The 24,547-nt window shown below is 41.9% G+C and overlaps 1 protein-coding gene across 4 annotated transcripts; it reads right to left on the bottom strand.

The window, feature by feature from the left end:
* Positions 1–2,432: 2,432 nt before the first annotated feature.
* Positions 2,433–23,640, bottom strand: LOC124045679 (RAF proto-oncogene serine/threonine-protein kinase-like). 4 transcript variants are annotated; one of them, XM_046365189.1, is made up of 18 exons: positions 23,575–23,640; positions 23,312–23,382; positions 15,880–16,106; positions 15,355–15,467; positions 14,892–14,994; positions 12,772–12,929; positions 11,690–11,782; positions 9,705–9,879; positions 8,945–8,987; positions 8,689–8,804; positions 8,201–8,318; positions 7,909–7,993; positions 7,238–7,414; positions 6,995–7,041; positions 6,709–6,827; positions 6,086–6,217; positions 2,886–3,020; positions 2,433–2,697 (listed from the first exon to the last, which is right to left on the bottom strand). In XM_046365189.1, the coding sequence occupies exons 3-18, from the start codon at positions 16,078–16,080 to the stop codon at positions 2,557–2,559; spliced, it is 1,956 nt and encodes a 651-aa protein (XP_046221145.1). In that variant the 5' UTR covers positions 16,081–16,106; positions 23,312–23,382; positions 23,575–23,640; the 3' UTR covers positions 2,433–2,556. The 4 variants fall into 4 exon arrangements, with proteins under 4 accessions (XP_046221145.1, XP_046221146.1, XP_046221144.1 ...); XM_046365190.1 differs by lacking the exons at positions 23,312–23,382; positions 23,575–23,640 and adding exons at positions 21,971–22,004; positions 22,233–22,453; XM_046365188.1 differs by lacking the exons at positions 23,312–23,382; positions 23,575–23,640 and adding an exon at positions 22,233–22,453.
* Between the last annotated feature and the right edge of the window lie 907 nt (positions 23,641–24,547).

Genomic DNA, 24,547 nt, shown 5'->3' with positions numbered 1-24,547 from the left:
AATGTACCTCCTTGAAAGAGACATGGCAGACTAATTGCAAATTAGATTTCAAATATTTTTTTAAATATTAAAGACAATTGCCCAATATCCAGCTCATAATGGTTTACCCAAAGAGAAGGCTGATTAAAATGTGTGGGTAACTACTGATCAGAACACTCTGCAAAGCCATGAACCAATCACATGGACCGTAGAAACATAGCATTTGTTAAACGTCCAAATAAAAATCAGTCATGCTTGACTGTCTGACAAGTTATAATTTTTTTCCAGAATTCATTAAGGAAAACAATTATAAAAGCATGAAGATGAAGACATTGATAATAATTTCAAATCTCTATCTGATTTAATACTATGTACAATCAAATACCTCTGCAAAACCAATAGATGGATCACACTGTTTTTGATAAGAATCATCCTAGAAGGTGGTTGGTCTAGGCTTCATCTCCTCTTCAGGCAGGTCAGTTTAGAGAATATCTTCTTCATAAGACACTAGGGCAGTCAGTCCTGTCAGACAGAAAGGTGTGCTTCACAGCTCAGAGATAGAGAGCCTCGTATTTCACTCTCTCTCAGGCATTTCCTTCACTGTCTCTGCCTCTCTGTCCCCAGGTAGATGTGCTTTCTTTCACATATTTACATGTTCCACTAACTGCATTGCCACTCTGTCCATTGCACCAATTTTAGCAATGGAGAAAATGACAGTAGGCCTCTGATTAACCCTATAATTTGCATGAATTTCATTCACCATCAATCATCTTCTCCAACCCAATGGGTAGTCAATATTTTTATTTTCTCTCCATACCAAAACAGTCACTGGAAAAACTCAGTCAGTGACTGAAATCCCATATTGATCCCATCCACCGTCACTGTCAGAGGATTCCTTTAAACCGCAGTCACTCGTCTTGTTCTACGCCATACAATGCCTTGCAAAAGTATTCATCCCCTTGGCATTTTTCCTATTTTGTTGCATTATAACCTGTAATTTAAATATATTTTGGGGGGATTTCATATAATGGAAATAAACAAAATAGTCCACATTTTGGTTTAGTGAAATGAAAAAAATTTGTTGTTAAAAAAACTTTAAAAATTTAAATAAACTGGTGCAACCAATTACCTTCAGAAGTCACATAATTTGTTAAATAAAGTCCAACTGTGTGCACTCTAAGTGTCACATGATCTGTCACATGATGTCAGTATACATACACCTGTTCTGAAAGACCCCAGAATCTGCAAGCAACACCACTAAGCAAGCGGCACCATGAAGACCAAGGAGCTCTCCAAACAGGTCAGGGACAAAGTTGTGGAGAAGTACAGTTTAGGTTGGGTTATAAAAAAAATATCAGAAACTTTGAACATCCCGCAGAGCACCATTTAATCCATTATTAAAAAATTGAAAGAATATAGCACCACAACAAACCTTCCAAGAGAGGGCTGCCCACCAAAACTCAAGGACCAGGCAAGGAGGGCATTAATCAGAGAGGCAACAAAGAGACCAAAGATAACACTGAATGAGCTACAAAGCTCCACAGAGGAGATTGGAGTATCTGTCCATAGGACCACTTTAAGCCATACACTCCACAGAGGTGGGCTTTACAGAAGAGTGGCCAGAAAAAAGCCATTGCTTAAAGATAAGCAAAAACGTTTGGTGGTCGCCAAAATGCATGTGGGAGACTCCCCAAACATATGGAAGAAGGTAATCTGGTCACATGAGACTAAAATGTAGCTTTTTGGCCATCAAGGAAAACGCTATGTCTGGCGCAAACCTAACACCTCTCATCACCCCGAGAACACCATCCTCACAGTGAAGCATGGTAATGGCAGCATCATGCTGTGGGGATGTTTTTCATCAGCAGGGACTGGGTTGGAATTGAAGGAATGATGGATGGCTCTAAATACAGGAAAATTCTTGAGGGAAACCTGTTTCCGTCTTCCAGAGATTTGAGACTGGGACAGAGGTTCACCTTCCACCAGGACAATGACCCTAAGCATACTGCTAAAGCAACACCTGAATGGTATAAGGGGAAACATTTTAATGTCTTGGACTGGTCAAAGCCCAGATCTCAATTCGATTGAGAATCTGTGGTATGATTTAAAGATTGCTGTACACCAGCGGAAACCATCCAAGCAAGAGCAGTTTTGCCTTGAAGAATAGGCAAAAATCCCAGTGTGCCAAGCTTATAGAGATATACACCAGGAGACTTGCAGCTGTAATTACTGAAAAGGTGGCTCTACAACGTATTGACTTGGGGGGGGGGTGAATAGTTATGCACGCTCAAGTCTTCACTTTTTTGTCTTATTTCTTGGTTGTTTCACAACAAAAAATATTTTGCATCTTCAAAGTGGTAGACATGTTGTGTAAATCAAATGATACAAACCCCCCAAAAATATATTTAATTCCTGGTTGTAAGGCAACAAAATAGGAAAAATGCCAAGGGGGGTGAATACTTTCATAAGGCACTGTAGATATTTGGTGTGTGTGTGTGTGTGTGTGTGTATGGTCATGCACACACGTGTATGTTTTGGAACAGGGGCAGGTAGGAGGGACAGGTTGGGTATTGTAGTTCAGAACACAGGCAGTCTGCTATAGGTGGAAGTGAAGGCGTTAATATCCTCAGTGTGGGAGGCTCTGTGCATGGAGGGTTCTGAGGCACTGCGGTTGATCTTAGGCAGGGAGTGCTGGAGCAGCTCAATTGACGACAGGATCTGTAAGAGAGGGAGAGGAAAAGAGAGAGAGAAAGAGGAGTAGATTGGAAGAGTACCGGGAAGCGCTCTCATCAAATTTGGAGGCCTTTGCTACAGTGTAATTTACATTCAACTCCAGAGACCTTTCAACCCACTTCAGCCAATAAAGGTGTCAAGATAATGTACAGAGAAAACTCATTAGCTAGTACCTGGGGGAACAGTGGCCTCTCGTCCTTGATTTTCTTGATGCAGTCGGCCACCAGCCTCTTCATGGCCTTTGGACAGCTCTTATAAAGCTTACTGAGATCTGGAGACAGGTACCCCCGGCCCACCATGAAGATAATCTGACAATGGAGACAGAGATATGGGGATTACAGTGTTATTATTTTCTGTGGAGGTCACAACCAGTCACTAATAATACCTGTGAGACAGTGCTTATGACAGAACTTGACTATGGCCCTATCCTCCTAATTCCTGCTTACAAGCTAAAATTAAAGCAGGAAACACCAGTGACTCGGTCTATAAAAAAGTGGTCAGATGAAGCAGATGCTAAACTACAGGACTGTTTTGCTATCACAGACTGGAACATGTTGAAGGATTCTTCCGATGGCATTGAGGAATACACCACATCAGTCACTGGCTTTATCAATAAGTGCATCGAGGACGTCGTCCCCACAGTGACTGTATGTACATACCCCAACCAGAAGCAATGGATTACAGGCAACATTCGCACTGAGCTAAAGGGTAGAGCTGCCGTTTTCAAGGTGCGGGACTCTAACCCGGAAGCTTACAAGAAATCCTGCTATGCCCTGCGACGAAACATCAAACAGGCAAAGCATCAATACAGGGCTAAGATTGAATCATACTACACCGGCTCCGACACTCGTCTTATATGGCAGGGCTTGCAAACTTCTACAGACTACAAAGGGAAGCACAGCCGCGAGCTGCCCAGTGACACAAGCCTACCAGATGAGCTAAATCAGTTCTATGCTCGCTTCGAGGCAAGCAACACTGAGACATGCATGAGAGCATCAGCTGTTCCGGACGACTGTGTGATCACGCTCTCCGTAGCCGACGTGAGTAAGACCTTTAAACAGGTCAACATACACAAGGCTGCGGGGCCAGATGGATTACCAGGACGTGTGCTCTGAGCATGTGCTGACCAACTGGCAGATGTCTTCACGGACATTTTAAATTTCAACATGTCCCTGATTGAGTCTGTAATACAACATGTTTCAAGCAGACACACCATAGTCCCTGTGCACAAGAACACAAAGGCAACCTGCTTAAATGACTACAGACCCATAGCACTCACGTCCGTAGCCATGAAGTGCTTTGAAAGGTTGGTAATGGCTCACATCAACACCATTATCCCAGAAACCCTAGACCCACTCCAATTTGCCACGCTGATCCTCAACACGGGAGCTCCCAGGGGTGTGTGCTCAGTCCCCTCCTGTACTCCATGTTCACCCACGACTGCATGGCCAGGCACGACTCCAACACAATCATTAAGTTTACAGACGACAACAGTGGTAGGCCTGATCACCGACAACGACGAGACAGCCTATAGGGAGGAGGTCAGAGACCTGGCCGGGTGGTGCCAGAATAACAACCTATCCTTCAACATAACCAAGACTAAGGAGATGATTGTGGACTACAGGAAAAGGAGGACCGAGCACGCCCCCATTCTAATCAACAGGGCTGTAGTGGAGCAGGTTGAGAGCTTCAAGTTCCTTGGTGTCCACATCACCAACAAACTAACATGGTCCAAGCACATCAAGACAGTCGTGAAGAGGGCACGACAAAGCCTATTCCCCCTCAGGAGATTGAAAAGATTTGGCATGGGTCCTGAGATACTCAAAAGGTTCTACAGCTGCAACATCGAGAGCATTCTGACTGGTTGCATCACTGCATGGTACGGCAATTGCTCAGCCTCTGACCACAAGGCACTACTAGGGTAGTGTGTACGGCCCAGTACATCACTGGGGCTAAGCTGCCTGCCATCCAGGACCTCTACACCAGGCGTTGTCAGATGAAGTCCCTAAAAATTGTCAAAGACCCCCAGCCATAGACTGTTCTCTCTACTACCACATGGCAAGCGGTACCGGAGAGCCAAGTCTAGGACAAAAAGGCTTCTCAACAGTTTTTACCCCCAAGACATAAGACTGCTGAACAGGTAATCCAATGTCTACCTGGACTATTTGCATTGTGTGCCCCCCCAACCCCTCTTTTACGCTGATGCTACTCTCTGTTTATCATATTGGCATAGTCACTTTAACTATACATTCATGTACATACTATCTCAATTGGGCAGACCAACTAGTGCTCCCGCACATTGGCTAACCGGGCTATCTGCATTGTATCCCGCCACCCACCACCCGCCAACTCCTCTTTTACGCTACTGCTACTCTCTGTTCATCATATATGCATAGCCACTTTACCCATTCTAAATGTACATTCTACCTCAATCAGCCTGACTAACCGGAGTCTGTATGTAGCCTCACTACTTTTATAGCCTCGCTACTGTATATAGCCTGTCTTTTTACTGTTGTTTTATTTCTTTACTTTACCTATTGTTCACCTAATACCTTTTTTGCACTATTGATTAGAGCCTGTAAGTAAGCATTTCACCTGTTGTATTCGGTGCACGTTACAAATAAACTGATTTGATTTGAGAGAGACAGAGAGAGAGAGAGAGACAGAGAGAGAGAGAGACAGAGAGAGAGAGAGAGAGAGACAGAGAGAGACAGAGAGAGAGACAGAGAGAGACAGAGAGAGAGACAGAGAGAGAGACAGAGAGAGAGAGAGAGAGAGACAGAGAGACAGAGAGACAGAGAGACAGAGAGAGACAGAGAGAGAGAGAGAGAGACAGAGAGAGACAGAGAGACAGAGAGACAAAGAGACAGAGAGAGAGAGAGAGAGAGAGAGAGAGAGAGAGAGAGAGAGAGAGAGAGAGAGAGAGAGACAGAGAGAGACAGAGAGACAGAGAGACAAAGAGACAAAGAGACAGAGAGAGAGAGAGAGAGAGAGAGAGAGAGAGAGAGAGAGAGAGAGAGAGAGAGAGAGAGAGAGAGAGAGAGAGAGAGAGAGAGAGAGACAGAGAGACAGAGAGAGAGACAGAGAGAGAGACAGAGAGAGAAAGAGAGAGAGAGACAGAGAGACAGAGAGAGAGACAGAGAGACAGAGAGAGAGAGAGACAGAGAGAGAGACAGAGACAGAGAGAGACAGAGAGATACTAGATCAAAATAAGTACATTTATGCCCGTGGCTGAAACTGGGTCACACAATCTTAGTTATATTTGATTTGTTAAAATCAAACAAGGCAGGACCGTATCTATCCCTAAATTTAGCACAACTGAAATAGAGACTACCATGGTTTTAGAGATGGCTGTGTGGCAGGCTGGGTTTACCTGGTCTCTGTTGGCTATCTGTGAGTATGGCAGCTCTCCCGTCATCAGCTCATGGAGGACAACACCGTAGGAGTACACGTCAGACTGGAAACTATAGGGCATGTTGTCCTGCATACGGATAACCTCAGGAGCCTGAGAACAGTGGATAGAATAACAGACAAACTTGTTTAAATTGATTTCATTTTTAATTCCAGGAACCATAATGAGTACATCTCAAAGGTGTGGTTTCTAAGTTTCATTTTCAAAAGAGACAAGTCAAACGATTGCTGGAGTGCACGACCACCAAAACCAACACATTTTCCCAGATTAAGAAACTGCTCCCCTTAACCCAGGGGTGGGCAATTCCAGTCCTCGGGGGCCTGATTGGTGTCACAGTTTTGCCCCAGCCTCAGCTAACACACCTGACTCCAATAATCACCTAATCATGATCTTTAGTTTAGAATGCAATTTGATTAATCAGCTGTGTTTGCTAGGGATGGGGAAAAAGTGTGGCACCAATCAGGCCCCCGAGGACTGGAGTTGCCCACCCCTGCCTGAACCCCATCTCTCAGGCCCGATCTCAACAGCAACGAAAGTAAGGTACTTTTCTTCTAGCGTGACATTGACATTTTCCTCTTACTGACCATCCACAGTATGGACCCTGAGGGTTGTTCCACCTGGTGAGAACCACTCCACCTGGCCTTGACCGTGGCCAGACCAAAGTCTCCTATCTTCACCGTCAGGCCCTCATGTAGGAAAATATCTGTACCACTGTCAAGGAAGCAGAGCTGTGGCAGACTGCTGAATCTGTGAAAAATACTACGACTTTGAACTCATACATCATTTGTCTAATTTCAACTATTTTCAACTATTTTCTATTCAGTTGTCACAACAAAGTGACAGAGCTTAAAACAGTGAAGAAAAGGATACTGTTTGACTTCATGTCCCGGTGGATGATGTTTTTGGCGTGTAAATAGCTGAAAGAAAAATACAGTGAAAATGGGAATTTACGACATTTCAGTTGCATGTTAATAATAAACATAATATCCTTCTAAAGCTATCACTTTTTTATAGCGTCAATCTAAAGCTAACACCCTTGTAAACCTAGTATTCCTATAGAGCTATAAGTAGCACCAATCTACAGCTAAGCTTGTCCCTGCTGTGTGGACTCACTCCATGCCCTGAGCTGTCTGCCTGGCAATGTCTATAAGCTGGAACATCTGGAAGTTGGTCTCCTGGACGTGAAGGTGTTTGTAGAGGCTGCTGCCCTCACACCACTGGGTCACGATGGCCAGGTTGTCCTTCGTCATGTAGCCCATGAACAACAGGATGTTGACGTGCCGCGTTTTCCTGCGGCCAAAAAGGAGAGAGACATACAGACAGCGAGAGAGAGAGGCAGAGCAAGAGTGAGAGGGCGATACAGGAAGAGGAAATCACAAAAACAAAGATGAGATAATGCTGCATGAAAATTATCTACCAACAATAAACACATAAGTTATATTATACAATATATTGCTCTCTCTAAAGTGATGAATACAATAAGAATATCACTATAGGGCAACAGAAAGCCCAGTGGTTAGAGCGTTGGGCCAGTAACCGAAGGGTTGCTAGTCAAACAAGGTGAAAATTCTTGAGCAAGACACTTAACTCTATAGGGGTCGTTGTTAATAATGGCAGACCCAGGTCATGACCCCACTCTCTGAGAGTGTTTCAGTGGGATTTGGGATATGCAAAAAACACATTTCCAATAAATACACACTTGTACATTTGTGCAATAGGACAAATATAAGCACCCACCAAATGAGTATTATTATAGTTCTCTCACTGCCCTCACCCTCTCTTACCTAAGGACAGCCACCTCGTTTCTGAAGGCCTGGAACTGCTCTGGCGTGGGGTCAATCACCTTTAGGATCTTCACCGCTACGTCACCTACAACAGACAAACAACGTGGTACAGAAACTGTCTACGCTGCTGTGTGACCATGTAGACTAGGCTCAGTACAAATGTTCAAGTCAACTCATAGGCATGATTGGAAGATCCAGAACTCCTCACAAACCTTTGTAGACCTTCGCAACAGCATAACCAAGCATTACAAGCATTGTTTATCCAACAGGTGCAATCCAGAAGTGTGCTCACCGTGCCATTTCCCTTTGTATACTGTTCCGAAGGAGCCTGAGCCGATACAGGAGTGAAGAACCACTTCACTGGCCTCAATCTCCCAGTAATAACTGGAGTCCCGCTTGTCCCTCGGACGCTGCAGTGGGATAGTCAATATAAGGCCACATTCTCCATCTAAATTAGATCTTACGTACAATTCACTTATACAGTTATTCCTACACTCTTACAAAAAAAGGTGCTATCGAGAACCTAAAAGGGTTCTTCGGCTGGCCCATAAGAGAACCCTTTGAAGAACGCTTTTTGGCTCCAGATACAACCATTCTGGGTTCCATGTAGAACCCTCTGTGGAAAGGGTTCTACATGGAACCAAAAAGTGTTATTCTATTGGGACAGCTGAATAACCCTTTTGAAACCCTTTTCTTTTAAGAATGTAGGAATTAAAAGTACTATTGAGATGCTATTCATTCACACTCAGTGTACAAACTACAGGGGCTGTCTTAACTTACTATTTTGTGTTTCTCCTGAGTGTTGAATGAAGGAGCCCTCTCTCGTCTGTCTGGAGCTGGGGTGTTAGACTGGGACTGGGACCAGCCTGTGGGACTCTGGCTGGGGGAACTCCCGCCTAGGAAGGGAAGATGGACCAATGGTATTTAGAATGGCAGGTTATGACAGAAAGTGTTGTTGTGGGAGGTTGTGCATGTTTCCATTAGCTTAGCAGAAACTGTGCCACTCATGTGGGGTAACCACCTTTTAAAATCTTACCTGAGTCATGATTACGCATTGCTTCATGATTACGCATTGCTTCCTAGGAAAACACAAAACAAAGTATTCTTTCAGATTTTTACACATATCAAATGAACACAAGTCATTAAACAGTTTCCTCATTCAGTTAAAGAAACTATAAAAGCATGTGGGGTACTAGTCTGTTGAAAGGCATGTTATTTATCACACAACACTCTGAAACTCTGCCTCCTAACCTTGTCTGGGCTCTCTGACGTCGCCTCAACAAAAGAGTCAGAGAAGCGAATAATACCTACTCTCCTCTTCAGCCAGAAACACCTGCACCATGAGCTAGGGGAGGTATTCAGACCATCTAGCTAGTCCCCATCAGGGCACAACACAGTGGGACAGGGAAGGAAAGGGAGATGAGGAGAGATAGAGTGCTACCCAGGTGTTACATTTTGTGGGCATATTAGATACAGCTATCAAGTTATCATTTTTCCAATTCCACGGGTATGGAAACTAATGACTCAGAAAGGAATACTGTAAAGTGCAGCGTATAAAAAGTGAAACGAAACAAAGAGAATAGAACACAATCAAGGAAATCATGCAAAGTAAATTGTAATCATGCTAGATGAATTACTTAGTAGAAACAGTAAGGGGGAGGGATGACAGAAGTTACGGAGAAGATGGTTGAGATTCCGAGCGTGTAAGAAGGGCCAGATCGGGCAGGGAGGTTATTTTAGGATGGGCTGCCTGGACCTCCAGGAGTCTCCTGGGGACCCACGTGGTGTGTTGTTACCTCCATCATGCTGCTGTCGACGGGCATGGTGGTGCTGACCATGTGGACGTTGGGCGTGGAGGTGGAGCGCTGCCTCTGGGACAGAGCGCCCCCCGTGGGTGGGTAGGGGGCCGTGTAGTTGAAGGCGTGAGGGGTGAATACAGGGGCAACATCAGTCTTAGGAAAAGTAGGGACACTGAACACAACACATTAAGTGCATCAGTAAGATAGAATCATGGTCATGGTTTTGTCATGACAATTGTTTGGATAAAAAAAGCATCAAATATTATTACCATGATTGAATAATTACTATTTTTGTTTATCTTAATCTGAGATACCATTGAGTGGCTCTTCTAATGCAAAAAATAATAATAATTCACACACAAGATAATTCTACAACTTCTTACAATCAATCTCACAGGGGTGTAGTGGATGGCAGCTTGTCAGTTTCATCTCTGCCATTATGTGACATTTTTCTCAGGCACACCTTAGAACACCCTCACTATGTGACATGGTTAGGAGGCCGTTTCTGTTTCAGGCAGTGACCGTTTGACACTACATCTCAAAATCTTTCCTCTACTTTCTTGATAGTTGAACAAACACAGTCCTGCACACATTGAGATTCTACTAAATTCAATAACAGGAAAATGTTCTAGGTATTAGGATTTCCATTCTACAAATACTACCCCATTCACTAGGGGAAGTATTTCAACCTCAGTTTTTGCCAAGAATTTGCTTAATTTGTTATGCTACAAAGCTCACCAGTCAAAGTTAGCACAAAGCTTACCAAAACATTTCACATGGTACAGATGTGGGATCTAAATTTGAACAGTATTGTCGCAGTAAAAGAATCCTACAGCAACAGGATTTTAACTTTCACACTTTTCCAACAATGTAATGTTTAATCTGTAATTAGGCTATTATCTGGCCAAAATTGGGCTACATGAAAAGTGCAATTCTGCTAATATAACAGTTTGTTAGTGCGGGAGATTTACATATATTTCTGTGAATTTATGTAAATCTCGACACTCATCTGCATTTCCTGCAGTGCAAGAAAATTCTCAGCAACAACAGAGTAATCAAATTAAGATCCAATCTCAGAGTAGTACATATTTCACAATAACTTGGAGGGAAAGGATATGGTTTTTAATGTCTTGCATGTGCCATGCTTTTCTAGGAGTCTATGCAACTCATGGTTGCAGGTTAGCCTTTCAGAATGGTGGTAGGTGACAATTCTCCTTGCACTCCCATTAAAGTTCTTGTTGATTCAGTGATGCTTAGTGTGATTCTGGTCTTGGTTCACTGCTGACTGGAAAGTATATTGTACTGTACTGTCAGTTGCTAGTGAAAGTGGCACTCCATGCTAGTGACATACCATAACAACACTCATAATGTATTAGACCACACTTCTAACCCTGTAAAGCACTCTATGAGAACAAATCCCCCTTTTGGCCATAACAGGACTTTGTTTCGAGGAGCATTTGAGATTGTTCTGCACCAAACAACTTGATACTGTGTGCGAGCTAATTTGGCAATGATCTGAGTGCTTTTAAACTGTAATAAATGCTTCTGAAACAACAGCCTCTTTTCACACCTCTGGTTACATCATAAAGCTAGAGATAAAAAACAGGCATTGATTCGGTTTGAGGCCTGGGTTAAGGTGCTTTACAACTTACAGCTGCATCAGCTGAGGGCCAGTCAAACATGGCAACCAAAGAACCCTTAACATTTGGCCACCATTACCTCTGAGAGTCAAAGACTTAGTAAACCTTACTGTACTGTAGTTAAATCAATTACAACCACACGCAACCCTTAGCCGTCATTAAATGGTAAGTCAAGAGGAAGACTTTGGCTGTACTTCTGTAGTTATTTGATTGCTGATGTTCTGTTGCTGCCTGGAGATAGCCTTGCTCACAGTACCAGGGTGAAAGAGGTCCATGGGACCAGTATCACCCATGGGTCGGAAGTCATAGGTCAGAGTTCAAGAGCAGGAGGGGTGGCTTTACCTGCTGGGGAGTCGGGACAGCGATTCTCTCATTCGCCGAGAAGTAAGAGGAGGAAGAGATGGACCCCCACTTTCACCTGGTGTCGGGAACAACCTAGAGAGAGAGAGAGAGAGTTTCAAGCTTTATTAGTCATATGTACAGGATACACATGGTATACACTGTCCAACGAAATGCTTACTTGCAGGATCCTTCTCAACAATCCAACATAAATAAGAAACAAAAAATCTACAAATGCATCTCTTCATGGCCAGTGATAGCCATCTACAAATGTATCTCTTCATGGCCAGAGATAGCATCTACAAATGTATCTCTTCATGGCCAGTGATAGTGATCTACAAATGTACATCTTCATGGCTAATGATAGCCATCTACAAATGTATCTCTTCACAGCCAGTGATAACCATCTACAAATGTATCTCTTCATAGCCAGTGATAGCGATCTACAAATGTGTCTCTTCATGGTCAGTGATAGCCATCTACAAATGTATCTCTTCATGGCCAGTGATAGCCATCTACAAATGTGTCTCTTCATGGCCAGTGATAGCCATCTACAAATGTATCTCTTCATGGCCAGTGATAGCCATCTACAAATGTATCTCTTCATGGCCAGTGATAGCCATCTACAAATGTATCTCTTCATGGCCAGTGATAGCCATCTACAAATGTATCTCTTCATGGCCAGTGATAGCCATCTACAAATGTATCTCTTCATGGCCAGTGATAGCGATCTACAAATGTATCTCTTCACGGCCAGTGATAGCCATCTACAAATGTATCTCTTCATGGCCAGTGATAGCGATCTACAAATGCTTATTGTTGAAATACGGAGAACTAAAGCCTGCATGCAAAACAATTCTCTATGTAAATATCTATCTTCAATGCAGACTGTGAGAGCACCACTATCATTTTTCTTACTTAGCTCTTTTGTTAGTATGTTCCTTATTTTATTTATTCACCCATTGCTGTATACTTGTACTGTTAATATTTATATTGTTTGTAAGTGTTCTTGCTATTCAATATAAACAGTTAGGTGTTAGCAGCCATTTTGATTTGCTCTGCACAGAAGAGGAGAGGAGTCTTACAGGAGCTGTCTGATGTTGCTCCAATCCACACACATCGTGGGCACTTTGGTGCTGCAATGCTCATGGAATTTGTAGCCGCATGTTTGGCAACGGAAACCATTCAAAAGGAACTTCTGGCATATATCGCAGAAGGCCAACTTCAGAAATGTTTTCCGAACCTGAAAGTTAAAGAGGAAAATTAAGTATTTCATTATTTTCCAGCCGATGCTAACGGCCTGGGTAAACAGTGTCAAATCCTTTATGGGGGGGGGCAAGATATTAAATTGACATTTAAATGACTAAAACCAAATCAAAACTGTATAGAAATGTATAGTCCCTACATTTATAGTTGAAGTCGGAAGTTTACATACACTTAGGTTGGAGTCATTAAAACTAGTTTTTCAACCACTCCACAAATTTAATATAATAATAATATATGCCATTTAGCAGACGCTTTTATCCAAAGCGACTTACAGTCATGTGTGCATACATTCTACGTATGGGTGGTCCCGGGAATCGAACCCACTACCCTGGCGTTACAAGCGCCATGCTCTACCAACTGAGCTACAGAAGGACCTTGTTAAAAAACTATAGTTTTGGCAAGTCGGTTAGGACATCTACTGTGTGCATGACACATGTCATTTTTCCAACAATTGATGAAACAGATTATTTCACTTACAATTTACTTGCTTTAGAAGCTTCTGGTAGGCTAATTTACATCATTTGAGTCAATTGGAGGTGTATCTCTGGATGTATTTGAAGGCCTACCTTCAAACTCAGTGCCTCTTTGCTTGACATCATGGGAAAATTAAAAAAAATCAGCCAAGACCTCAGGAAAAAAATTGTAGACCTCCACAAGTCTGGTTCATCCTTGGGAGCAATTTCCAAACACCTCAAGGTACAACGTTCATCTGTACAAACAATAGTACGCAAGTAAAAACACTCCTAGAGATGAAAGTACTTTGGTGCGAAAAGTGCAAATCAATCCCAGAACAACAGAAAAAGATCCTGTGAAGATGCTGGAGGAAACAGGTACAAAAGTATCTATATCCACAGTAAAATGACCTATATCGACATAACCTGAAAGGCCGCTTAGCAAGGAAGAAGCCACTGCTCCAAAACTGCCATAAAAAAGCCAGAATACGGTTTGCAACTGCACATAGGGAGAAAAATCGTACTTTTAAGAAATGTCCTCTGGTCTGATGAAACAAAAATAGAACTGTTTGGCCATAATGACCATGGTTATGTTTTGAGGAAAAGGGGGAGGCTTGCAAGCCGAAGAACGCCATCCCAACCGTGAAGCACGGGTGTGGCAGCATCATGTTGTGGGGGTGCTTTGCTGCAGGAGGGACTGCTGCTCTTCACAAAATAGATGGCATCATTAGGATGGAAAAGTATGTGGATATATTGAATCAATATCTCAAGACATCAGCCATGAAGTTAAAGCTTGTTCACAAAAGAGTCTTCCAAATGGACAATGACCCCAAGCATACTTCCAAAGTTGTGGCAAAATGGCTTAAGGACAACAAAGTCAAGGTATTCGAGTGGCCATCACAAAGCCCTGACCTCAATCCTATAGAAGGTTTGTGGGCAGAACTGAAAAAGCGTGTGCGAGCAAGGAGGCCTACAAACCTGACTCAGTTACACCAGCTCTGTCAGGAGGAATGAGCCAAAATTCACCCAACTTATTGTGGGAAGCTTGTGGAAGGCTACCCAAAACATTTGAGCCAAATTAAACAATTCAAAGGCAATGCTAATTCAAAGGAATACTAATTGAGTGTATGTAAACTTCTGACCCACTGCGAATGTGATGAAAGAAATAAAAGCTGAAATCATTCTCTCTTTTTTAACTAGGATTAAATGTCAGGAATTGTGGAAAAACTGAGTTTAAATGTAGTTGGCTAAGGTGTATGTACATTTCCGACTTCAAATGTATAGTCTTTTTACTCTGTCAAAATGAAAGCTAGACAGTCAGGGAGCATCAAAAATACAAAAGCGATGGATAGAGGACTATTTTGTGCAAATGTGTACAACAAGGAAATATAATACATTTTAAAAGCGGCCCTTCGGACCTCGGTTAGGACCGAATGCAGCCCGCGGGGTAAAATGAATTTGAAACCCCTGCTTTATGGGCTACTTACAAAGTTGTGCGTCGTCAAGGGGACATGATCTAAGACTTTCACCAGCAGTTCTTCCCCAATTAGTGAGGTAGAGTCGGTATTCCAATCCATACGTGACTTTTTACTGTTAGAAAAGGAACATGACACATTAAGTAAAGTAACAAATACTAGAGAGCAGACTGACACAACCAACCTTTACAGGAAAAGGTCATTCAACATCTCTTAGCCTGAAAGGTTGTATAGCTGCAGAATTATTTTTTTTGCAAAAAATAAAACACTTTCTTACAGCATCATATGGACCTACCTCAAGGTAGAAGTTGCCCCTAACCACAGATCTAGGATCAGCTTGTCCCACCCCCAATCCTAGCTTTTAACCTTAGGTGGGTGAAATAATACCTCACCCTGTATCAGTGGTTAGGGATCATTTCACCTACACTGCAGAGATCCAGTGACACCCCTCTGTTCCCCAGTGCCCAGAGCATACCTCCTCTGTCCTGGGTGCAGTCTGAAGACAGCACAGCACTCCGGTTGCAGGCCCCGCACCTTCAGTGCTTTGATCAGGCAGCTGTGCAGGGTCATACCTGGCCTCACATTCACCTGAGGGACCACAACTAAAACACTCAACAACAACTACAACAACAACACTTACTGGGACCAGTGAAAACACAAGCATGTGCATAATATATTATCTTTTGGGATAATGGGATGATTTGGAATAATGGTGTGCCCTTTGGTCTGTGTATGATGATGACAATCAATTTAGGTAGCAATTTTCCACTAACAGACTGCCACACTGCACTTAGGTGACTCAGTTAATTAAGCCCCCACTCAAACAACATTAGCGCAGCAGTGTGTTGTTGTTTCCATAATCCCACTCACTCACCGTCCCCTAAACTACTGTATTTCATTGCTTCCATTTTTTTAGTGTCCTTGGGTGTTTTGAAAGGCTCTTCAAATGAAATGTATGATTAGTAATGTACTATTATTATTATTGTTCTAATGGACTCACCACTGTGCGCTGCTGGTTGGGGAGGTAGACGCGGATGGTGCTGCTGGTCTTGGAGTCGGGGATCTTACTGTCGTCGGAGGAGCGGCGCTGGGAGGGGAAGCCCTGCACCATGGTCGGGGAAAGGCAAGGGCCCTCGAACACAGAGTCCTTCATCCCAAAGCCGTTGCTCAGGGTCTTCCATGCTCCCTGGAGGTGCTCCATCAGCAAACACTGGTGCTCTCAGCGCTCTGGGGACATAGTCAAAGTGTTGGGTTGAAATTCATCATATAATAATGTTTACGCAGTGTCTGTCTTCATTCCCTCACAACTCCCAATACATTGCATATTCTGAAAAGTAGCTGAGAAAACTAGAAAGGAGTCTACCTGGTAGTAGTAGTGGTAGTAGCTAGTAGGATTTGACAGTCCTCCAAAACATTCTGTGATTTTATTGGTCCTATTAGGGCTGTGGCGGTCATGCCATTTTGTCAGCCGGTGACTGTCAAGCAAATGACTGCCGGTCTCACGGTAATTGACCGTTAATTAACATAAACACATTTGGCATCTCCTGGCTTCCACACATAGCCTACAAGCCCCTGATGCAGGCCTTTGGAACATTTTAAAAAGTCTAATAAATCCATTTAATGTAGCCTACACCATCACAGTAAATCCATCACTTATTTTAGACAGGTCTAAAATGATACAAAGAAAATGTTGTCTATTTCAGATGTCCTTAGGCCCTGATATGGCTATGCCATATGGCTGTGGGCTACACTAGTTCATTTAGCAGACAAAATTTGCTTTGAATTCCGTGGCATTCTTTTATATTATTTTATAGTATTAAGAATACTATTGAACATAGCTGAATAAAATAGAAATAATATTTTCTCCAAACTATTTCTGAGGGAGCGCGCACTTGAGGCTATTCTGTGTTGAGAGGTTAACGAAGAAACTGGTGCTCCTATATGCCTAATTTAGAGTTATTTATGCAACGGTGATTCAAACATTGGGCAATGTGTTTTGATTTTTCATACATTCTAAGGCTGCATGATGCGACTCTAATGATGATTTCACAAAAGTTGCATGAAAGGCATGAACTCTGCTTTGTTTTTTTTTGTGCAAGGCTGTACACTCTTCATCAGTCTCTCATTCACAATTTCACAAGCACTTGATAATGCCTTGAATATCCCGGCCCTTTGCGGCCAGTGGCCGTTGTGCCCTGGGTTGAATATAATTATTATAATTCCCTTCTCCCGGCTGTGTGCTCCAAAGCACTTCTCACTCACATACATGGCTCTCTCGGATATCTAAATTCTTATTAGCCAATGCCCGTCACGTGAGCAGGTCCTTCTCACAGGCATCTCAGCTCCGAAGTAGGCTACAAGTGAAGACAGACACATCGGGGATGCAACTACGCACGTCCTTTTTATCGAATTCTGAAGTGCATATTGAAGATAGCACTGTCCACATTTACTTTTTCGTCAGCCAACAAGATGAGTAGGCCTAACAAACAGCAAAAGCACTAGCCTATGTCCATCTACTATCCCCCATAGTACAAAAGTTGACCTATTTAATTGGTCAACTTCTCCTTCTGTGCAAGAAATAAATATTCCAAACATAGTCTGGGACAGCTGTGGGATGCGATAGATCCCAAAATAATGCAACCACTCTCATCAAAAAAAGTTTAAAAGCAACAAGGCTGATGCAACAGATCAGAACGTTTAGCTTAAAATGTTGATAACCTATTAGGCTATTTCTTCACATCATAAGCACAGCAATGAGCACACGGCAGTAGGCTTTAAGCCGCAAATGTTACAAAATTCAATGAACTAGTGGGAAAACACAATTCTCAAAAGTGACCACAAATGTGATTATGCATGTAATGCTTTATTATAAAGGGAAATTATCTTCCTCAAACTTGAAACTCAAGCATTGCCTATGTATTGTATGCCAGTTAGGCTCTACATTGGTTGTAAAGTGGATTAATGTGCTTAATTTTAAGACGTTATTGGGCCACTGTAGTTGTGATACAAACCTTACCAAAACATATAGGTCTATGAGCTAGTCTACATGAGGTGTGCGACTATGATTTGAAAATTTAACAAAAAAAGCCATGTGCTGTTTCTGCCCATACTGCATACAAGCTGGGCATCATTCACAAGTGATAATATACACTCCATCTCATTTCAAAATCATGGGCATTAATATGGAGTTGTTCCCCCCTTTGCTGCTATCACAGCCTCCCCTCCTCTGGGAAGGCCCTTCCACGAGATGTTGGAACATTGCTGCAGGGACTTGCTTCCATTCAGTCACAAGAGCATTAGTGATTGTTGGGCACTGATATTGGGGGATTAGGCCTGGCTCACAACCGGAATTCCAATTTATTCCAAAGATTTTTGATGGGGTTGAGGTCAGGGCTCTGTGCGGGCCAGTCAAGTTCTTCCACACCAATCTCGACAAACCATTTCTGTATGGACCTCGCTTTGTGCACTGGGGCATTGTCATGCTGAAAAAGGAAAAGGGCCTTCCCAAAACTGTTGCCACAACGTTGGAAGCACAGAATCGTCGAGAATGTAATTGTAAGCTGTAGCATTACAAATTCCCTTCACTGGAACTAAGGGGCCTAGCCCGAACCATGAAAAACAGCCCCAGACCATTAATCCTTCTCCACCAAACATTACAGTTGGCACTATGCATTCGGGCATTTAGCGTTCTCCTGGCATACACCAAACCCAGATTTGTCTGTCGGACTGCCAGATGGTGAAGTGTGATTCCTCACTCCAGAGAACGCGTTCCCACTGCTCCTGAGTCCAACGGTGGCGAGCTTTACACCACTCCAGCCAACTCTTGGCATTGCGCATGGTCATCTTAGACTTGTGTGGCTGCTCGGCCATGGAAACTCATTTTTTGAAGCTCCTGACGAAAAGTTATTGCCCTGACGTTGCTTCCATAGGCAGTTTGGTACTAAGTTTGGTACGAGTGAGTGTTGCAACCGAGAATAGATGATTTTTACGTTACGCGCTTCAGCACTTGCCGGTCCTATTTTGTGAGATTGTGTGGCCTACCACTTTGTGGCCGAGCCGTTGTTGCTCCTAGACGTTTCCACTTCACAATAACAGAAATTACAGTTGACCGGGGCAGCTCAAGCAGGGAAGAAATTTAACGAACTGACTTGTTGGAAAGGTTGCATCCTATGACAGTGCCATGTTGAAAGTCACTGAGCTTTTCAGTGAGGCCATTCTACTGTCAATGTTTGTCCACGCCGATTGCATGGCTGTGTGCTCGATTTTATACACCGGTCAGTAACGGTGTGGCTGAAATAGCCGAATCCACTAGCTTGAAGGGGTGTTGACATACTTTTGTATATACAGTTGATGTCGGAAGTTTACATACACCTTAGCCAAATACATTTAAACTCAGTTTTTCACAATTCCTGACATTTGATCTAAATAAAAATTCCCTGTCTTAGGTCAGTTAAAATCACCTCTTTATTTTAAGAATGTGAAATGTCAGAATAATCGTAGAGAGAATGATTTATTTCAACTTTTATTTCTTTCATCACATTCCCAGTGGGTCAGAAGTTTACATACACTCAATTAGTATTTGGCAGCATTGCTTTAAAATGGTTTAAGTTGGGTCAAATGTTTTGGGGTAGCCTTCCACAAGCTTCCCGTAATAAGTTGGGTGAATTTTGGCCCATTCCTCCTGACAAAACTGGTGAAACTGAGTCAAGTTTGTAGGCCTCCTTGCTCGCACACACTTTTTCAGTTCTGCCCACAAATGTTCTATGAGATTGATGTCAGAGCTTTGTGATGACCACTCGAATACTTTGTTGTCCTTAAGTCATTTTTCCACAATTTTGGAAGTATGCTTGGGGTCATTGTCCATTTGGAAGACCCATTTGCAACCAAGCTTTAACTTCCTGACTGATGTCTTGAGATGTTGCTTCAACATATCCACATAATTTTCCATCCTCATGATGCCATCTATTTTGTGAAGTGCACCAGTCCCTCCTGCAGCAAAGCTGCCACCCTTTACGGTTGGGATGGTTTTCTTCGGTTTGCAAGCCTTCCCCCTTTTCCCTCTGAACATAACGATGGTCATTATAGCCAAATAGTTCTATTTGTGTTTCATCAGACCAGAGGACATTTCTCCAAAAAGTACAATCTTTGTCCCCATGTGCAGTTGCAAACCATAGTCTGTCTTTTTTATGGCGGGTTTTGGAGCAGTGGCTTCTTCCTTGCTGAGTTGCCTTTCAGGTTATGTTGATATAGGACTCATTTTACTGTGGATATAGATACCTTTGTACCTGTTTCCTCCAGCATCTTCACAATGTCCTTTTTTTGTTGATCTAGGATTGATTTGCATTTTTCGCACCAAAGCACGTTCATCTCTAGGAGACAGAACGTGCCTCCTTCCTGAGCGGTATGACGGCTGCGTGGTCCCATGGTGTTTATACTTGCATACTATTGTTTGTACAGATGAGCGTGGTACCTTCAGGTGTTTGGAAATTGCTCCCAAGGATGAACCAGACTTGTGGAGGTCTACAATTTTATTTCTGAGTTCTTGGCTGATTTCTGTTGATTTTCCCTTGATGTCAAGCAAAGAGGCAGTGAGTTTGAAGGTAGGCCTTGAAATACATCCACAGGTACACCTCCAATTGACTCAAATTATGTCAATTAGCCTATCAGAAGCTTCAACAGCCATGACATATTTTTCCAAGCTGTTTAAAGGCAGTCAACTTATTGTATGTAAACTTCTGACTCACTGGAATTGTAATACAGTGAATTATAAGTGAAATAATCTGTCTGTAAACAATTGTTGGAAAAATGACTCGTGTCATGCACAAAGTAGATGTTCTAACCGACTTGCCAAAACTATAGTTTATTAACAAGAAATTTGTGGAGTGGTTGAAAAACGAGTTTTAATGACTCCAACCTAAGTGTATATAAACTTCCGACTTCAACTGTATCGTGTGTCTGTGACCAACAGATGCATATTTGTATTCCCAGTCACGAAATCCATTGATTAGGGCCTAATGAATGTATTTCAATTCACTGATTTCCTTATATGAACTGTAACTCAGTAAAATCTTTGAAACTGCTGCATGTTGTATTTATAGTTTTGTTCAGTGTCGTACCATTGGTAATATATGATTTATAGTGTACGGTTACATTTAATTTGCTCTTTAAAAACCTAACCTTTGGGATGACTTCAATGGCAACAGTGAATCTATTAAGAGATCTCTCAATAATCATTCTCATGACAGCACATTGGTAGTAGTCAGTGTCAAATATTAAACCTTGATGAGAGATCAAATGGATAAAAGTAGCTGTAGAAAAGGTCAATTCTCAGGAGGAGGTGCTGCCCAGCCTATTGTTTTTTCTTCTTCTGATAGTGGATATAACGTTGAAGATCTGACATTGGTTCAAAGGTGCAAATCCAACATATGTTATACAAGGCTTGCCTATGTTGAAAATTGGTTACCATGATGACATAATACTGTGGTTAAAACGTCACCCTCAAAACACTTTTTGCAAATGCAGTGTATTGTCCACATATATTCTACGTCAAAATACCTTGACAAATTATGTCGAAACAAGTTGATTCAACCAGTTTGTGCCCAGTGGGTTATAACTGAAAATAAAAAATAATAACTACATATTCCATCTTTCAAAAAAAGTAGAGATGACAAATGCCAATGTGTTATAGAATGAGAATAGAATGTGTTATATGCAATGCATTTACATTCGACAAAATAAGTAAATATATTTGTGCAGGAGAATAGTGGTAGAAATGGCTGAACACAGTCCTCTAATTTACAAGTTTAGAGTCTATTTTCAACTTTTCCTCTAAACATAGATTGAAATAGCATAAACAATGCCACGCTGTCTAAAATATGACAGTAGCCTATCTAGGGCCCTTTTCCGTACGATCCAAACTTCTTCATCAACCGAAACTTTAGACAGATCTATCACCATTTTCCTATCACATTAAAATACACATATTTGTTCTACTGACTCCAACAAGACTGAAAATGATCTGACTAGTGATAAAGACGACAGCTGCAATCCAATTTTGTGCAGAATTAATGGCACTGCCAGAGCAAACTCACCAACACAAGCTAGAAAACTTCAGCTCCGCCATAACTTGAGCAAAATGTGGAGTCGATGACATCGTCATATTTGCAACGCATTCAGAAAGAAAAAAAATAGCGGGTTATGATCAATCCAAAATGTTTAGCCCGGAAAGAAAGTAACAATGTATCAAACTATCAAACCATGAAATAATAACCCACGTGAAAGGAACTCAACCAACTCCTAAAACCAACTCAACCAACTCCTAAAAAGATCTTTAGCCTTCCTTTCATTACTTACCCTGGGTGAGAGAAAAAAATACAAGCCGACGAGTCCAACACCTTCCCAAAGTCACATGTGAATGACACTATGCAACCGCCCGCTTCTATTTGCCTGATGCTAAATTAAAACTTTAAAAAGTGGTTGTAGTTATGTTGTTCACATACCAATCAATATTTACGGCGATAAAAGAGTTTGAGTTCATGACGTGCGCCTGCCTGACGCCAGTGACTGAAACAGGACCCCACAGTCATAACAAGAATTTCAGCTATACAATTTACTGCGCAAAAATGAGGACACAAATTTAAGTCAGCCAACCCACTCTGACACTATGATATTTACTTTTTATGTGAATAACTAGTGAAAAGTAAACAAAGTCCAAAAAGTGGAGGTGTAGGTTAATAGAAAACAACCACACTTATGTTATTAATGAACTTTGAATGTGTGATGGAGGTTGGGCACTGACAAAACAGCACACAAATTAGACTAGATTTAGCCTAGCTATAGGCATTCAGGATGATTAAAATGTGTTGAGATTGCAATAGGCAGACTTTACATTAAAATATGTAATTATATCAAAACTTCAAAACATTGCTCAATTGCTAAATCTGTGAATCTGTGCAATATATGGTGAATCAGCATAAAATGCAGCCAATTATATTATTTTATATTTTTTGTAGACTATATGCTTATATTCAGTTGCAGAAGGAGAAATCCATCAAAAGAATAGAAAGCACCCCATCATCTGGTAAAAAGAAGGCACTACCCATAGCCTAGTTCAATGAGCATCTACAATTACGCTATCTTTTCAGGCCTGTCTATTAGATTTTTGACAAGAGATTTTAAAATCTTGGTTACTTGATATAGATTAAACCTGCTTGTTGACTTGAAATAGATAAAACCTGCATGGTGACTTGAAATATATAAAACCTGCAAATCTTTTGAACTTAAATGTACTGCATCTATCTTATTTGAGACATGCTGTACTCATCATGAAATAGAGTCCTTTCTCATAGCAAAGAACAAGCTTAAAAGTGTTTGCTCTTAAATGGAGCAATAGGATCTTAGGGTTCTATCTTACCTTCAAACCTTCTACTCACCATGTGTTCAAGATCAGGTCCCCAGCCAATGGTCCCCTGAGTTAGATTACAACATCAAAGAGCCCAGAGTTCTATTGTGGAGAAAGATCAGAGCTTTGGTGATGTGGCTCTCCTCACCAGCACAGACCAGCAGCCTGCTCTCCTTAATGCTATGAGCACACATTGAATGTACGGGCAGATGACATCCTTATTAAAAAAATGTATATAATCATCCTAATTTTATAGTTGCATATCATATCCTCTCTCTCCTGTCAAATGCTCACCATTTTCTGATCATATATTTGATTTAATCTCCATTCCAGCAACTACCTAATTCATATCCTGACAGCAACAAATACCAGGAAATACCAATGCAAGCACTTTGTAAGCAGCCTAAGAGGAAGAGGGCAGGGCTTTATCACTGTACGATCTTAAGGTATTCCATTAGGATGCAGTCTAATCATCCATCCCAGTGCAACGTCAGATGCAGTTTTGGGAGGAAAACAGAAAACCATTATTTCGGGGGAAAGTGTCCAGTCACTGGTATTCACTAAACCAAAATGATGAAACTCAATTTAGAGAATCTATAGTTTTGAAAAACAATGTATTGAGGGGTTCAATATCCCACATCACCCTAGTGAAATCAGCCTATCCCTTCCACGTCCATGACTGTGCAGGCCACCTTAAGATATGGATTATTGCATCTTTCCCACTTATTGATCTGACCATGCACTCAGAGCAGTGAGCTGAAATGCTTAGCCTCCAAGATTCAGTGTAATGTCTTTCTCACTGACCAGCACTGTGTTCAAATAACCTATCTATGATGCAACCTCTGTGTGGAACGGGATGGGTCAGTTTGCATCCATTTATCCCATACACTAATATTCTTACACTTTATAGACCCCTTTACCTTATATCAAAATGATCCAAGGTCATTGGCTATGCTCAATACTGAATATCAAAAAATTGTATTTGATTGATTACCTGCATGCCCACGAGAAGATTGGTGTCAGTCAACACTGATGCATAATATGCATTTTAGCCTACATACAGCTCTTTTAATGTGATATTTGGAGGTGGAAAGCTTTTAGAATATATCCATAGAGGAATGATAAGTTCTTAGGCTACATGATTGTATTAGGCTATAATTCTAGCAATTATACGTGTAATATATGGCAAATGAAACATCAAAATATGAGATCACCTTTGATTTGACAGCAGACAGCAGGAACTAGAAACTTGGGAGGCGGGACATAA

This window comes from Oncorhynchus gorbuscha, linkage group LG10 (assembly GCF_021184085.1).
Source record: "Oncorhynchus gorbuscha isolate QuinsamMale2020 ecotype Even-year linkage group LG10, OgorEven_v1.0, whole genome shotgun sequence".
NCBI lineage: Eukaryota > Metazoa > Chordata > Actinopteri > Salmoniformes > Salmonidae > Oncorhynchus > Oncorhynchus gorbuscha.
Note: the sequence above shows the minus strand (reverse complement) of the source record. Positions and strands in the feature narration are given on the sequence as shown.